This window comes from Glycine soja, chromosome 9 (assembly GCF_004193775.1).
Source record: "Glycine soja cultivar W05 chromosome 9, ASM419377v2, whole genome shotgun sequence".
Lineage (NCBI taxonomy): Eukaryota > Viridiplantae > Streptophyta > Magnoliopsida > Fabales > Fabaceae > Glycine > Glycine soja.
The window spans coordinates 44,772,275-44,790,642 of NC_041010.1; the positions used below are offsets into that span (position 1 = coordinate 44,772,275).

Here is an 18,368-nt window from a genome sequence, read left to right on the forward strand (position 1 = left end):
CTTCACTCATCTTCCCCTTCCCCATTTTTTTTTTGTATAAAGATGAAGGTCTCGCTAGGTTATGTGTTCAAATATGCAGGGGCAGTCTTGAGATTTTATGAATCCAGGGGAAAATAATCATTAAGAGCTCCTCTTATATATAAGTATTCAAAAATGTTTTTTTGGTAGATAAAAAAAATAAGCACATCATTTTGAAAATGATATATTTTTTGTATTAAGTGAAAGTGAATGACATAATTTAGCAACTTGAAAAGAATGTGACACATTTTTCACTCAATTAATTCATACATTATTTTATTTACTATAATTTTTTCTTTCTATTTATCTTTTCTTTTTTCATCACATTTCTTATTACATTTTAAATTTTCGTAGTTATAAAATGTAATAATGTATGAAATGTATGACAATAGGCTCAAAATAAGTTTTGTTAAAAGTAAATAAATATTTTAAGCCTATTGTCATATATATTACATATTATCGTAGTTACTTAAAAATTTATTTACATGAATTTTGTGAATGTAATACATCACGAAAAAAAAGAAACAAATAACCAAGAGAAAGATTTTCTAATTATTTTTATTTTAATTTAGATAATGAGATGATACAAAAATATTTTAATCTATTTAAGAAAATAACATAAAATAACTATACAATACATGGTATTTTTATTTTATTTTTTTGGGCTCCTAACCATGGTCCCCAAGTTGTTAACCTGACCAATGCACGTGACCGACCTTACCATTATTAATCATTTGTAAGGTAAAATTAATCATTATTAGATATTTTAATATTTTTTTTTTAAAAAAAAAGACATTTTAATAATTTCATAATACTATTAACTACTTGTGAGTAGTTAATACCATTATATGTTTCAATAACTTCATGACACTGTTAACCACATGTCGATGATTGAGAATTTAACGTTGAACGATAAACACAACATTTTGTTAACTCCAATAATATATTGTATGTTACGCCACAACATAGGTTGAACATGACCAACTTTAGAAAACATTAGTCAAGACATGGTGTGTTTGACTTTGACCTTGAATTTGATGAATAAGGTTTTCTTTCTCGGTAGATCATGTTGTGAACAATTTGGGATAGACATTTATTCACGTGGAACAATCAACATTGGTTTTTTTTTTTTTTTATGAAGCTTCGACCATACAAGGTCATGCAATTCACCTTGTTGTAGCCAATGAAGGCTTGTTGAAAATAAATATCTTTAATGACAAACAAGTGTTGTCAAACTCTTGTAAAAATATTGAGGGGTAGTTCTCTAAAATAAAAAATAACTAACCCATGCTTGCCAAGTTTTTCCACAATCAATTTCCTCTCATGAAAAATGATATCGAGTTTATCCACTTAACTAAAATATTTTCCGTATGTTGGCTTTTCCTAATATTTTATTGTTAACTGTGGTTATGATGTTTTTGCTTGATTTGTTTATTCACAAGATCGATAAATAGTTATTTTTATCAACATGTATAGTCTTGGACCATAAATAATGATCTTTCTTTAGAGTTTGGATACTTAATCGATTCACATGCTTCTATTATGTCAATATTAATTATTACTATTGGCATTCTGAATTCAAAATTTCAAGGTCTTGGATAATATCCTGATTTTGCTGCAGTTAAAGGAGATCTGGGTAAGTAATTATTTAACACTTTGGCAATACACACATCATTTTACTAACTCACTTCAATAATACATTGTATGTTAGGCTAAAACTTATGTTGAACATGATAAACTTCAGGAAACAACACTCAAAACAGGATGAGTTTCACTTTGACTTTGAATTTGATGAACAAGGTTCTTTCATAAATCATGTTGATAATCTAAGATATAGATTAATTCATGTGGAATAATATGGACAAAATCATCATGAATATAATGAACATTGATTTTTTGAATCAAACTTTCACCATCCAAGGTGGTGAGGTTCACCTTGTAGTGGCTATGGATCATGGGGGGTAGACATTCCTTCGCGTTGAACATTATGGATAATTTCATCATGAATATAAGCAACATCGATTTCTTGAATCAAGCTTTGACCATCCAAGGTGGTGAGCCTACCATATAGTTGTCGATGAAGGCTCGTTAATGAGAAATCTCTTTAATGACAAACAAGTGATGTCAAACTCTTGTAAAAGTAATGTGAAGTGGTTTTCTAACACTTAAAAATAACTAACTTATGTTTCCTTAATTTTTTTTTCATTGTGGATAAGTGGTGTTCAAGAGAATTTTATAAAAAAAGTTGAATGAGTTTTTCTATTAAATAGATTTTTTCTCCCACTATGAACATAATAAGATTTTATACAAATACATAAATTAGTCTTATGACTTACACATATATGTATTTTAATAATTATAAACAAATCTCAATAATTTTACAATTTACAATTTGTAGAAAAAAATTATTTTTTCAAAAAAAAAAATCAAATTACACTAAAATGAATAATAATGATAGAGTACAATCCTGAAAAAGTTACTTATTGTATAACTTTGATCCCTTCTCATAAAACAATTACCAACAATTTCAAAAGATAAAGCCAATTACCTCCCATCTCAAGGGAAAAAAAACATTATACTACCAAAGGCAGAAACACCAATAATTTGTGCAATCAAACAAAAGCAAAAGAAAAGAAAAAGCACTAGCTGATTAACGAAAGTGTAGCAAACGTGCAGATTTGTCTTGGCCTCAACGTTTGACCAATAGCACATGGACACCACAACATCTAAAATAATAATTCTATACTTTGATTTAATTATGCTAGTTTCACCTTATGACCATAGCATACAATTTATATTTATTTATTAACCTACCATTATATTTAGAAAATTAAACCCGAACCAAATCTGGTTTTCTGCTGCACAGAAAATCGCTCTCTTCTCTGTTCAAATCTCAATTTCAAAAATTAGAATTTCAATCCCCACCTTGTTTCTTTCTTCTCACGCTGTCAGGCCCATCTTATTCACTCACTCACCACCTAGGGTTTTCTTTTCCACTTCGAAGCTATGCTCGATCTTTCTCTCACTCCGCGTTTTCCCGATCGAACGACGCCGTTTTGGTGAGTTTTAGCTTCGTTTCGTTTCCCGACGCGGACTCATTGCTTGCTTTCGTTTCCCACGCGATTGTTGGAGGAGTCGTGTTGCGTTTGTTGACCGAGGAGGTGCAATTAGGGTTTCCACAATTCGGTTTTGGATTTGGCTTTGTGATGGGGATTTAGGTTCTTAGGAGCGGTGTTGTTGTTGTTGCTGTTGTTTTTGGAGTGGGGAATTTGCGAAGTGAAGAGGGATGTTTTACTCTCAGTTTATTTTGGCCAAGAAAGGGCCACTTGGGACTATATGGATAGCTGCGCATTTGGAGAGGAAGCTCCGCAAGAACCAGGTGGCGGATACCGACATTGGCGTCTCCGTAGGTGCGTTTGCTTTGTTCCCTGCTCTTTAATTTGGATTTTTAATGCGTGGAGATTTGTGTTTTGTTAGTTAGCAGTGGAATTTATGATTGCAATTAATGTTTTGGGAGGGTTTGTTTTAATGAGGATGTAACAGTTTGTTTTGTTGTTTCCTGATTTAATTGCCTTGTGTGGTTAATTTTAATTTTTAAATCATAGTGGGTTTAGTTTTGTGGATAGTTAGTTATTAGTTACAGTTAAGAAAATTATGCAGCTACGGGCTTTCTGGAATGTGAAAACTTTCTCCATTAATTGTGGAAATTGAAAGAGCTAGTGTGGTCAGTGGTGGCAGTGTGAGCTTTGTTGGGTTTGTACCAATAGGCTAACTAAACCAAGAGCTACTGCTTAAACTTGTAATTATGCTCAGGGTTAACACGTAACGACATTAGTGGGATTTGAGAGTGGCAAGGAGGGTAGTGATTTGGTTAGTGCTTTTGTGTAGTTATTGGTCTTAAGAGGTTGAAGTGTTCTCTGAAGATTTATTTTTTTGTATGTTTCTTGTTGCTAGAGTTTTTCTTCTCTTGTCATCCTTGTGGTGCTTTGCTCATAGAAACTTTTGTTGGGTTCTGCTGTTTATTTGCAGAAAAACTAGAAGGTTCTTTTGTTTTCTCTGTTGAGTTTGTTCAAGCTTAAGAGAGTGCCTTATGTTCTTTTGAGGGGAAAAATATGTAAGGATTATTTAGCATGTTTTTCCTAGGGATTCTAAATATTATATTCTATGTGATGTAGAGGAATAAAAAACATAGTTCTGAGACCAAATTAGATGATGAATGGGATGGCAGAATATAGAACAAAACTAAGGATGGGTTAGAATTAGAAACCTGGCAATATGCAAATTTCTAATGGAAGCTTAATAAATTATGCCTAAGGGACTATGGGTGCATTTGGATAAACAAGTGTTTGTTCAATAGGCCCTTATCACATAAGGTCTTATGCTGTAAATTTGCCTGTGAAACTTTTTGGAATAAGCTAAAAGGAGCCTATTTTGATAAGCTACACCATGAAGCTTATAGAAATAAGCTGAAAAGAACTTATGAGAGTCATAAGTTATTTTCATAAGCTCAAATGAGCTCCCTATAAGCTCTTCCAAAGGGCCCTTTTATGTACTTGAAATTAGAAAACACTACAAAAGGCATAGTATAAGGTGACTGGCTAGAAAGAACACTCTTAGAAGAGGGTGACTTGACTTACTGACAAAGGAGCATACCTTGTGGGGCTGTGCTGAGGACTTACTGATCCTATTAGGCTAGCATGAGGACTGTCTACCATTATTAATGCCATTTTGTGACCATGATAGTTGTCTGCATTTGATTTAGTTATTGCTTTAAGTGTTTGAATTGTTCTTATGGATTGTTTCTCTTTAAATCCTTATTTCCATGCTATAAATACTCTGAGATATACCATTCTCTATGGAATTGGGAAACCAATTAGGGGAATTTTGGAAGAAGACCCAGCTAGAGTGGTTTGATGTATGCCTCTTGGTTATTATTCTCCTAAAATCATGGATGCTGCACCTTCCATTTAGTCACTACGGAGTCCTTATTTTGGGCTTTTTCATTTCCATAAATAATCAATTAGTGGCCAAATCCACATGTTTTTAAAGTTTGAGGGTCAAATTTGTCAATATCGAAGTACAGGGACCTTTACCATTATTTACAAAATATAGGGTCTAAAAACACATTTATTGTGTTGAAATTAGTTTTAGATATAAAGGGAGGAATGAAATAAAATATAATGAAACACACTAACTCAGATGTATTTTAATGTATTGATGTGCTCATAAAAACTAAAGCACTAACCCTTAATTATACTAATCACAATCCTAACTAATCAGTAAAATAAATTTAATTCGGAAATAAGGTAATCAATCCTTAGATATACTGAAGAAATAGGGAAACTAAACCTAGAGGATAATAATATTTTCATAAATATAGGAAGTTACTCAAGTGAGAATATGAAAATAGATCATTGGATCTTATTTGAATAGTCAAGATTTAAATATAAATGTACACAACTTCTTTAAATGGTCATGTAATTACTATCTTTTAATCTTGACCATCCATATATATTTGTATGTTTAAGATTTACAGTTCTGACATTCTTAAAATAAAAACTGTTCTCATTTGGCATTTGATAGATAGATAGCTAAAGGTATAACGTAACAAGAAGATTGGAAAACCTTGTTATGTGAGGGCTCAAAAGAGAAACAAAATACAGATAAACAAACATGTACTATCATTGGGCTTTCCAATGCATTTGCTTATCTGCTACAGACACCCACTGAAAGAGACCATAAGCTGTGCTCAAAAGAGAGGCAGAAAAGACCATCTAGTCCCACAACAAATTTGTTTGTTGGCCAAATGGATTTCGTAATATACAGACATTTTTTTCAAAGAAAATATTCCAAAGAACCGTGCAGATTGCTCACTACCATAGTTTCTTCCCCTCCTCAGTCCAAATGAAATTCCTGATGTTGATTGTAAGAAATTGATCTAGAGTAAAAGGGACCCAGCTGTCAGCTAATCCTTAAAATATTATATTCCGGATGAATCTATCTGTAGGGCAGTGTAAAACAAGTGTGAGCAACTGTTTCTGAACAAGAGCCTTTTGTGGTCCCCTAATTTTTTGTCATATTGTTAGTCTATTGATCTTCTATGTTCGTTGTGCTTTTCTTCTCTTCAACATCTCAATGAAATTATTCTTTTAGGCAAAATAATAGTAATAATATATCAGTCTTAAGAGAAGGAGTTAACCATGGTTGGGAACTTTGGATAATTCGAGAGGAGGATTAGTTATAGCTATATATGGGGAGTGAGTGAGGATTATCCTATACTTGCATGAAATAGTTGTGATTGATTAAATTTTGTTATGACACATGAAAAGGGAAAGTAATATTCCTTCGTAGGTTGTATGTGAACGTGCTGCATTTGTTGTATCTAATTTTGATCATATTTTGTCATCTCATACTTATTTAGTCAATTGTATGAATGTGCAGATTCCATTCTTTTTCCTGAAATACCAATCGCACTCCGTTTGTCCAGCCATCTTCTACTTGGTGTGGTGAGGATATATTCTAGGAAGGTGAATTACCTTTTTGATGACTGCAGTGAAGCCTTGCTTAAGATTAAGCAAGCTTTTCGTTCCACAGCAGTTGATTTGCCACCTGAAGAGTCCACTGCACCTTACCATTCCATCACCTTACCTGAGACTTTTGATCTTGATGATTTTGAGCTACCAGATAATGACATTCTTCAAGGGTTAGTTCCTAATTATATGATTATTTGTAGCTTTAGCTATTGCTTACTGCAGTGACATTTTTACTTAAGTTGGTTTTTATATAATTCAATTTGCTTCATTTCATTTAACACCATCTGTCTGATTTTATCTAATGTTCTTTTAGATGACTGATACAAATTTTATAATAATGACAGAATTTTTAAGTGGCTGATATTTTATTTGGCTGTGCTTTTTCAGAATTGCTCTATATTCTAAATGGTGATTTTATGTAAGATGGTGAAGATAGGTATATTGGTTTATTAACGGAAGAATTTATATGTTGTGAACTTGCAGTAACTATGTTGATCACCATGTCAGTACTAGGGAGCAGATTACACTGCAAGATTCTATGGAGGGTGTGATTTACACTACTTCACAGTTTGGCTTGGATGGTTAGTATACCTTTTTGTCTCTTTCTGTTTCTCTTTGTACTGATTTCTTGATAGTGAATTTTAAATATGCTATGGAGAGATCTGTGCTAAGTAATTTTAATGGAAAACATGTCTTGCAGAGCGCTTTGGTGATGGTGATGCTTCTCAAATTGGGTTAGACCTTGATGAGGTAATTTGTCTTTTTATTTTTTGATTTTCCACAGCATTCTATGCATAGAGCTGATTGATGAAATGTGATCTATGTGGTTTTAATGCTCTGGCATACTGATTTGGATATTATGGTTTGTTGTGCTGGTTATAACTAGGAAGCATAGATGTAAGATGTGCCACATTGGTCGTAATATACTAGAGTGATATATTCATCTGAGATTTACAGGCTTGGTATGCCTGATATTAATTTGATGCTTGTCATTTGCATCATTACATTTGTAGATCTGTGTTGTTCATTTATCTCTGTCAGGAATAGGAATGTTTTGCTGTTGTCTACCATCTTTTGATGAGTATAGGTATGAACCTTTGGTGGTTATTGGAGCACTGTTATGCTTGATTTGACTTGACACGTACGTCTGTAAGCAAAGTATATTGCTGTGTATTACTGTGGAAAATAATTGATTTTAAATTGACTTGTAGAATTGTAGATACATTTTTCTTATTTTACTTCTGGAGATTTTAATTTGATTTGATAAAATCAGGTTTTGTTAAATGACAAAGCTGCTACTTCGGAGCATGATGGCTTTGGTGCTAATATTCAAATGTCTCATCAAAATGATGAAAAGAAACAGGAGGTAAGCAAAACTTAAGATGAAAGACAGTGGAGGCAAGATTGACTTGATATTTTAAAATATTTGCACGTCTATCAATCTTTGATTTTATTCCTTGTTGTATGCTTCATTTTCCTCTCTTTTCTTTGTTGGAAAGTGGATGAAATGAAAACAGTTCTGTTAACTACGGATTGTAGTTTCTGCTGGTTTTAAACAGTTTTCTGATTTATTTTGAACAGATTGATGATTTACCCACTGCTGCTGAACTCAGTGAATATGCTGAAGGTCCATCAACCCCTGGACTGGAAGAGCCAAATTTATTTGGAACTCAGATGGATCAGGGCAATAATGAAGTTGATTATCATAATTCAGCAGATTTAATATCATTGGAGGCCGCACCGAAAGAATCGTCGGATCACCAAAGGGAGAATGATGTAATTAATTGCTCCTTGCAAAATAATGGGAATCATATTTCTTTTGATTTGCATCATGAAGATAATGCCTGCGATCTGGTTGAAATGAATAGCAAAAAAGAGGAGCAGGAGCATTTAGCATGTCAGGTTGTGATGAAGGATCAAGAAAATTTGATACCTAATGATCATTGCTTAACTTTGTTACCCTTGGTGGACTCTTCCAATAAAGACTACACAGAATGTGAAGGTGGGATGATCAATGCTTCTGATGTAGCTGAGAAGGAGGACTTACAAGATGGAGTTTTGATGAACAATGACCCAGTTTCTGCTGCTTTGGATCAAACTATTACAAATTGTGTTGTTTCTGCTCCTTTGATGAACAATGAAAATGTTGCTTCTTCTGGTTGTTCTCATGTTACTTCTGATCAAGAGGACCTCTCATGTAAACCGTTGTCTAACATGGATGGATCTTGGGGTCCAGGATTTGATGGTCGTTTGGAGGATGGTAACACATTATCAAAGCATGAAGTTCTGAATGGCATTGAAATTTCCAAGAGTGAGGGGCAATTCTGTCCATTTGACGATGCTCGAGTATCCAATGTTATTAGTCCTCTACGATCACCTGGTAGACCTGAAGTTGTTGATGAGGAAGCTCAGGCCTCTCAAGAACTGAAGGAAGCAGAGACTTTAAACCATGTATCTCTTGAAGCTGTGCAGCCCGCTGAATCAATCCTTCAGCCATGCACCTCCCATCTTGGCCAGCCTTCTCGGTCATTTATTGAAGGTATTATAGAAAAATTAATCTCATGATTTATATTTAGTCCTGGTCTTAAATAGTGGACTATAGACCTGTTATAGCAGTTTAGCGTAACAGAGTGGTCCCTAACTGCTACAGGGCCACTTTAGCGGATTAGTTCAGTGTAGTGTCTGTCGGGGGCAAAATAGTGGGTGTAATGGACTGGATGGCAGCACTATCTCTTGATTCCATAAAAAGCCCTCTAAACACTAATGTTAAGCGTGTTTGGTGGAGGCTATTTTTGGAATTTCACTTTCCAAAACAAAATTTTGCTTATAAAATCATTCAAAAAGCTGCTGCTTCTCACTTTCTCCCTCAACCCAACCCTTACTTCCATGTATGACATCTCTCGACCTCATTTCTCTCAATTCAGCACTTTGACAACTTGTTTCTCTTCTCCGGCGACTGGTTTCTCACTTTCTCTACCTCTGTTTTCTCTGTATAATTTCATTCCCTGCCTCATTTTTTTTTTAATTTTTATTAATTATATGTATATAGTATATAGTATACATTATATAAACTATATTAAAAATTTCAGAATAGCGGCTATCCCACTATAGCATTTTTGGGGCCAGCTGCCATGCGTCACTATCCGTTATTCAAAACACTGAATTTAATTATTCACTTTTCTCTTTCTTCATTTACTCTGCTGTAACCGTTGAAGTGGAATGAGTACATTACAAGTATTTCTGTTATCAGTGTTGTCAAGATGACAATGAAATTGTGAACTCGCACAGTTTCATGATCTTGCTGCCTGCTTTTGAGCTGGATTGTGAGTAAAATCGTGGAGCTGTGGGATCGGAGTAAGATTATAGTAGGGTTGGTGTGAAATCAAACTTTTTTTCTTCTAATCTTGGTTTTTTTGGGTCGGCTTGCAAAATCTGGTTTGGTCCAAATGTTTTTTAACCCATTTTTTGTGCCCTAAATTGATACTTTCTGCTTCTCCCCCATTTCAGACCTTGACGAACACTGCCTACCTTCTCTGTCTCTCTATCCCTCTTGTCTCTTAGTTCGACGTGACCCTCTTTGTTGTGATTGTTTGCTGCTGTGCCTGTGGTGCGTTCAGTATCTCTCATTCTTGACCCTCTCTGTCTGCTGTGACCGTGACTGTGTGCTCTGTTTTACTCTCTTGTTATTGACTTGGTTATTAAATTTCAAATTTAAGTTTGCTTTATTGTTGTCATTCATTGATTTCTTTTTCCATATCTTCTATTTGTGTGTGTATATATGTATGTATGTATGTATGTATAAATATATAATTTTACATTACGATCCTATGTTTTAAGATCTTGCGACCCCCTCCAAATCCTAAGCTGGATCTCGATCTTGACAACATTGTTTGTTACTATAAATTTATAATACAGTTTTGTGTTTTTTTTCCTTTGGATAAGAAAAGAATTTATTAAAACAGAAAAGGAATAGCAGGGTTTTCTAAATACAGATTTTAGCATTTCTTTCCGACTAAATACACCAAGGAACTGCAGCCTGAGAACACCCCCAAAGCCTTTTGGCATCTTTCCTATTACCAAATCCTCTGAACATGCCGGGTCTTCTAAAGGTCCGTGGGACAAACCAGTGTTCACCAAAAACATTGAACAAGTTATTCCAAAGATGCTGGTGGGCAATGCAAAATAAAATGTGAACAAGATTCAGAACTCATTGTCACCATGATGTTGCGTTGACTTTTACATTTTGACCTATGTTTCTCATTTGAAAATTCTTTTTCTTTTCTGCATGGGTAATTAACGTTATAGTGATAGTACCCTCTTTTTGTAATTTCAGTTGATTCTGTTTTGTTGTCAAGTTACTCCATTTAATTGTATAATCTTGTTGATGGACATTATTAAACATGCTAGGTCCATTTTTTTAGTAATCTGTTGCTTATACTTTTACAGGTGAAAAATGTCATGTAACTGATGTTTCAAATCCTGCTTTAAGTTACCAAGGGACTATAGAGCCATCTGTATTTAAAGAAACGCCTGATTCGGGGAAAACAGATATGCAACTTGAGAGTCAGATATTTAGTGACAAAGTAGAAAGTATAAACAAATCTGCTGCTGCTGACATGCCAGAGCCTGAAAAGTTGCTCTCAGCTTACCAGCATGATGGTGAAGCAAATCATTTGCTGATGGCATCTACTCCTGACAATCAGGGTGCAACTGAAGGCCATACAGGTGCGGCAGGAGTAAAATGCATCTCTGGTAAAAAACGTAGCTACACAGAAAGTACTCTTACAGTGCAGAGTATGGATTTAATTGAATCTTACGGGGGAGCTCAATCCAAGAGAACTGCTGAGTCTGTTCCTGATGATGATGATCTATTGTCATCCATATTAGGTATAACAGTGGACTATTAATGCTTTTTGCTATATATTTGGTTACAGTTTACTTTCCTTGAGAATGAGGTTAAGGCTGAAAAAATTTGTTGTTGGTCCAGTTGGTAGAAAATCTTCAGTCTTGAAAATGAAACCCAGTCCTGCAGCCCCTGAAATAGCATCAATGAAGTGTGTTCGTTCTGCTTCTGCACCACGTACTAGTGCCTTAAAGAGGAAGGTGCATATGGATGATATGATGGTCTTGCATGGCGAGTATGTTTTTACAATGTTCCATCCTTTCATTTGTACATATCTATCCACTTTATTTTATATATTGATTTAAATAGAGTGTAAAAACATAATATTGCTTGTCACTGTTTTTTCTAATCTTTCAGATATGAGAGATCTATCCTTTTCCCTTCTTTTTACTATTTCTGATAATTGATCTTCTTACCTGTTGGAGATCCCACATCAACTAGTGATATGATCAAAATAAAGTATATAAGTGGGGGGCAACCTTCACCTTACAAGCTTGTTTTGTGGGGTTGAGTTAGGTCCTAACCCAATTTATAAGAGTATTCTTTTTTCTCTATTAATTGCCAAGGTGAGCCTGACTGAACAATTGATTTTGTTTTATTAAAGGTAACTAAAAAGTTAAAACCACTCAGCACAGTTGGAAGATGAGAGAAACTTTCAGATCTGCTGAAGTTTTTTTTTTGTATCTTTTAATATATGATGTATAGTATGTTAAAAATAGCGGAGATCAATATTGGATGGTTATCCAGTTACCTGGCATATCAGACCCATTTGTTTAGAACTCTACTTTTTCCACTTATTGTACCCTTTGTCATGGTCCCTAATTAATCACTCCTTGTTTGTCCCCTGTGCTAGGCATATACTAACTTTTATTTACTAAAGGATAACTTGAGAACTGATATGCTGCATAAATTGACTGGCAATAGTTGTAACTTGTAATATACCCAAATTTTCTACTTCCATTCTTTAATCACATTTCATTTTATTTCAAATTTATCAAGCCACTTCTGTTTTTTTTTGCCTTATTTAGCATACCACTCTCCTTTTGGTTACCAGAATACTAATGCTATCTCCTTTTTTCTTCTGAAGTACAATACGCCAACAGTTGACAAATACGGAAGACATTCGTCGCATACGCAAAAAAGCTCCTTGCACTCGTCATGAGATTTTAATGATTCAAAGACAATTTTTGGAGGATGAAATTTTCCATGAACCAATATTTACGGGTGAGTTGTGTGTTTGGCTATGTTTATGTTGTGCTGTGGATTATTTGGAGTATTTGCTCTAATCTCTCTCACCTCCTTCTTAAGCAAGTTAAAATCTCTGGAACAATGTGATTATGTCCATCACTAATAATTTTCATTTATGTTTTTACTATTTCCTTCACAAAATCCTGAAAACAGAAAACAAATGAAAATAGGGTGCGGTTGTATTTTTGTTACTTCTGGTGAAAACATATCAACTGAAAATGATAACATAAAACAGACCAAACACATTCTATGTACATTTTATGTTTTGCAATGCAACTTTTTTCGTGGTACATTAATTTTAAAATGAGGATAAGGAATACTTGTATGATCATACATTGGATCAAATCAACTGTTCTTCTAATGAGGACACTTTCCTCCATTAGTGAGGCTTCTAATGTATTTTGTTTCACCTCTAATATTTTAAGCGTTGGATATTAATTAAGAACTATTGTTGATGTATTTGACAAGTTCACCTTTTATGTTTTGGGCAGACTAAAGTGATCTACTAAATGTTGTTTCTGCATCTATGGGATGGTCATATCAGTTCATTTTCAATTGTTGTCAATTGCTTTTCAAAAATCTATTTTCATGAGAGCATGTGGCCATCATTATTCAGATTAAACTATTTTCATTTACATTAATTTCACATAGAGCCTCATCATAATCTTTTCTGAAATTTCCATGTAACATTATCTTATGTCAATTCTGACATTTCTTCCAGATTTGTCTACTGATTTGACTATTCTGCGAAATGAGACATTTGATCTGACTGGAATCAAGGTTTTTGATTATGGTTTAGATAGTTCTTCCGTAGAAAAAACAAATGATCAAGAGTCCTATTCTAGAACAGATACTGAAATTGATGGAGTGGAGGGTAATAATGAACCTATGGCAGTCCAACTCCAAGAAAATGCAGAAGTACAACCTACAGAAGTAGTGGAGGGTAATAATGAACCTATGGCAGTCCAACCCCAAGAAGATGCAGAAGTGCAACCTACTGAGGTACCTGTTTTGTCTGAGAGTCATCAGTCTGAGGTTAACTTGGGATCTCGTGATATTGATGCTCATGGGCACATGGATATTATTTCTCATGTGGAGGAGCTTGACAGTTCTCAAAATGTTGAATTGAACAATGTCAGAGCAAATATTGAAGTTTCTGAAGCAGGGAATTGCTCTGTTGGCCCTGGGCATGAATCTTCATCCTTAACTGAAGTCTTCAAAAATGATTTTGCCGCATCACTGTCTCGCGTGGATAAAACCAATGATCTTGTTGATTCTATCCACACAAATATATTGAGCATTCCAAATGCTGAGAATTTGAATACAATCCCTATTCTAGAGGATGACTTTGTGGAGGATCAAAGTGATAAAAATGGAGTAGGTGCTATTGAATGTAGCATGGAAACTGGAACACAAGTTCAAACAGATGGCTTGGAAGCCAATGATTTATATGCATCCTTGGCTATTGGTTCTAAAGAAACTGATGAATTTACTGATATTCAAGCTTCCTTTAATGGTGACCTACCATTAGAGGAAAATAGAAACAACTTGCTAGGGCAGTTAAATGAGGATCAAATTGTTGCTTCTGGCATGGAGTGTGATGGCAAGGATGCAAGGTCTGACTGCATATTTATTGAAAATGCTAAAGTAGATTGTTTACAATCTGAAGCACTTGGTTTAGATGAAAAAGAGAGTTCATTGAAAGATGCAGAAATCCCAGTCTGTCAGGAAGCTGGACTACAAATTACATTGTGCCCTGAAATTAGGAGTCCTTTTGTGGATCAGAATGATGTAAGTTCTCCAGTTTGCCTCAAGTTAGATGTCTCTTTTCATATATTTTATCTGTTGGATTTGTCTCTTTTTCTTTTACTAGCCTCATTTAGCATATCTGATATACCTGACAAAAAAATATTATAGGCAGAAATCTGTTTTTATTTCAAGATTTTTTTTAATTGAAACTGTAATTCTGGACATGGTTGAAAATAATTTGGTAATGAATTTTGGATTTTAAGAAGGAGTCGAAATTGAATTTTGAAAGTGGTGTTCTTCATACATCATTCTTTGCACTTTCTTAGTTCTCACAACAATTAAAGCTAATTTGCTTGGACTAGTGTGTTGTGGTTGTCAATCCTTTTCTGTCTTGTCACTAATTTGTTGTTTTGTATCATACCATATTTTAAGTGTTATTTCCTGAAGCAGGTCATGCTTATCATGCAATATTTTTAGTGTTGTTTCTTGTAGCTGATCATGTTCAACATATGTTGTACCCTAACATACAGTATGTTATTGAAGTATTGTTTACTATAAACGCAATTAGAAGCATGTAGGATTTTTTTTCATTAATTCCATATAAATTAACTACTCAAGTCTTACATTTGTATCAGCCCTAAAAATAAAATTGGTACCAAAGAGATATGGTGCAGTAAGGTAACCCATGGGCTCCTAAGGTTCAGAAAAATAGTGATGCTAGTTATAGCCTGTATTTTTGTATTTTTTAACATTGCAACAATTCTGCCCACCACTTTTATCATTAAGGCAGTAGTGGTGAGTGTCTCATCTTGCTCGAAAAGCCCTCCATTCTACCAGCAAGTTCCCTAACTTCTAGCACTTTGCCACTTCTCATTGACATTGCCTTAAACTGCACCTTTGACGTTATTCTTGATTTATACATATAAACTTTTTTTTTATTGTGCTTGTTCATGTTCTCTTTCTACTGAAGTGGTTTAAATATCTGTTATTGTGGTTCTGCATTGCAATGACTGTATGCTAAGTATTTATGAAATTTGATTTTGAAGCAAAATGTGATGCGTTACTTGCCTTTGGCTAGGTAGTTTTAATTAAGATGATGTTTATGTGATATTTCTTTACTATTTTATTCTCTTGCCTAATTGAGTTCTATGGCTACATGGTGCAGGAAAATGACATGATTGCTAATGACACAGGTTTGCTTCTAAATGCTCTTCATTGTTTATTTTATGAAAGTGCCTTAATATTTATAGCCATATGGAATTGATCTATCAAAGACTAACCACTTGAGCATTACCACAGTTAAAAGGCTCTCCATTTCCTTTTCTTGGAATCGTAGAAAAGCTGTATTTATTGTAGGAGGAGAGTATATATAGTTGTCTATCAAGTAGCCTTCTTCCATCTAATTAATTGGAGAAGGACTTTTCATTGCATTTTAATCAGTGGTCGAGTAACTTACGACAAGGTTTTTTGCAGTAGTAGGGTTTACAGTTTATATTAAAACACATGTATTTTTTCCATAATTTGGTTCCAAATCAGACTTTTGCTGTCTGCTTTCAGGAACCATTTATATGGAGCCCAACTTCGTAATAGTACCTCTGGTACTTCTTTTAATATATATATATATATATATATATATATATATATATCGATCTTTGCCGATCAAAAAAAAAAAAGTCTCCATTTTAGATGTCGACTTCCTTTCCTCAACACTTCCTTCATGAATCTTATAACAGAAGTTATTCTGTGTAGTTTATTGTTAGTGGACACTGGTTCCAGCCTTTTCAATTAGTTGGGAATATGCAAATAAATATTAATGTCTGACAAGTTTAGGCCTTGGTGAAACAGGAGATTGAAGCTTTTCTTACTGCTATTTCTTATGTTTCTTTGATTTGCATTAATTTATTCTCTATGTATACTCCCAGTGTTTTTGAATGTTGGTGATGATGAGATAATTGATGATGATGATTATCAATCATGTGCTGAAGGAACTAACCTTGAAAATAGTGGATGGTCTTCCAGGACCAGGTTTGTTTGTGCAAAACTCTAGTAACTAACCTTTCTCTGCATAGAAAGTAATTGAACTATTTTTTCCTTATTGTTGTTTTGTAATCATTAATTTTGCTGTGCCGATGGGTGGGTGGTACATGAGTTCTCTCGTACACTTAGTACAGTTCAAATACTTTCCTTTCTTTGCATAGAAAGTAATTGAACTATTTTTTCCTCATTGTTGTTTTGTAATCATTAATTTTGCTGTGCCTATGGGTGGGTGGTACATGAGTTCTCTCGTACACTTATTACAGTTCAAATACTTTCCTTTCTTTTAAAATCCCCCCCAGCCATTTCCTTAGATGGGACGGAATCCCTAGAAGATATGGACAAATCACTGCATCTGCAATTAAAAGGTCTCTTTCACTTGAAAGAAGCCCAGAATTTGTGGTTGTGTGCAGATGATCCTGTGTATATCAATTTTGTTTAAATTCATTTGAGTTTGGTAAGATTTTTATGCAGTGATTCATGGTTTCATGCATATTATATTTCAATAGCTAACCAATGGCATTTATCCACAGGGCTGTTGCCAAGTATCTGCAGACTGTGTTTGATAAGGAAGATCTACATGGAAGGAAGGAGCTGCATCTTGACAATTTATTAGTTGGTAAAACACGGAAGGAAGCATCTCGGATGTTTTTTGAAACTCTGGTATGCTGTTGAGAATCATTTTACATATACATTTATTCTATATTTATAGTCTAATGATCTTGTGGCATTAATTTAACATTTTCATGTTTAGGATTATAATAATTGAAATATTTTTATTAGAGAAGAGAAAGAAACTATTAACAATGGGCCAAGGACAGCATCTTTTGAAAGCACCCAAAACCGATAGTGGGAAAAGTGAATCAAAGATAAAAACTAATAATCTAGGAGTCACCCAATCTCTCTGCAAGTAGGAGTCAATACCCTTAAAATAACGTTGAGCTGAACACCAAATGTGCTGAGATCAGTGTCAAAAATTCTAAATCTTGGTCATTAAACATGTTCTATTGATTTAGCTTTAATGCTAGTTCTTAGTTGAATAAGTATTTGCTTGGAGGGTCACAGGTCACTTTTATTGTGTGAGATTTTTCTAGTGCTCTCATTGCTTGGATGTGTTTCTTAATATGCTTTGTTTGAATTCTTCAAAGGCTTACTTGGCAACTTTTGCATTGGTTCATATTTAATTTCAACCATGATTGCAGGTTCTCAAGACCAGGGATTATGTCCATGTAGAACAGACAAAACCCTTTGCAAATGTCAGCATAAAACCTCGAATGAAGCTTATGCAGTCAGATTTCTGAAACCTCATGTAGGAATGACAGATATAGTTGTAAAGATCCATTCGGTGGTAGTTTGGCTGGTATCTGCAGGGTTGGGATAATATTTTCAACATTTCTCCCCGATTCTAGCCATATATGGCTTTTCATTTATAATTTTTTGGAGATAGGGTTTAGCTGTTCAGTTTTAGTTTTTGAAGTGGCACTTGTATAATAATCATCCTATTGATTATTCTGGGTCTTAATGTATATATTTTTGTAAAATGTCACAATCTGTAAGTTGCAGAGGCTAATTTGTATGTCGTTTAAACGCATCCCTCCTAGTAAGAATGACATTCTGCTTTCTCTAGGCATCATATTTATGTAACAGAAAGCACCTTGTAATTTAACTGTCAGTGGACAAGGTACATCATTTCTGTACTTTTATTTGTATAGTATCTAACTGCATTTATCCTTTCAAGAGTATGTAGTTTTCCATACCAAAGTCCACTTCTAATCGTAAAATTCTTTTATCTTTTTGGTTAAATTATTGGTTCTTGAAAATATTATGGCTTTTTGTTTTAATCTCTAAAAGATTGTTTAGTTTTAGCTTAAAATTTTTTAACA

At 34.1% G+C, this 18,368-nt stretch overlaps 1 protein-coding gene across 3 annotated transcripts; it reads left to right on the forward strand.

The window, feature by feature from the left end:
• The first annotated feature begins 2,812 nt into the window (after positions 1 to 2,812).
• LOC114425139 (sister chromatid cohesion 1 protein 4-like) lies at positions 2,813 to 18,227 on the forward strand. 3 transcript variants are annotated; one of them, XM_028391928.1, is made up of 15 exons: positions 2,813 to 3,428; positions 6,460 to 6,721; positions 7,035 to 7,132; positions 7,252 to 7,301; positions 7,825 to 7,917; positions 8,133 to 8,627; positions 8,667 to 9,090; positions 10,998 to 11,438; positions 11,539 to 11,689; positions 12,542 to 12,678; positions 13,424 to 14,493; positions 15,617 to 15,644; positions 16,374 to 16,476; positions 17,019 to 17,148; positions 17,688 to 18,227. In XM_028391928.1, exons 1-15 carry the CDS (start codon positions 3,305 to 3,307, stop codon positions 17,784 to 17,786), a joined length of 3,705 nt encoding a protein of 1,234 aa, XP_028247729.1. In that variant the 5' UTR covers positions 2,813 to 3,304; the 3' UTR covers positions 17,787 to 18,227. The 3 variants fall into 3 exon arrangements, with proteins under 3 accessions (XP_028247729.1, XP_028247728.1, XP_028247730.1); XM_028391927.1 differs by having other exon boundaries at positions 8,133 to 9,090; XM_028391929.1 differs by lacking the exon at positions 16,374 to 16,476 and having other exon boundaries at positions 8,133 to 9,090; positions 17,688 to 17,826.
• The last annotated feature ends 141 nt before the right edge of the window (positions 18,228 to 18,368 follow it).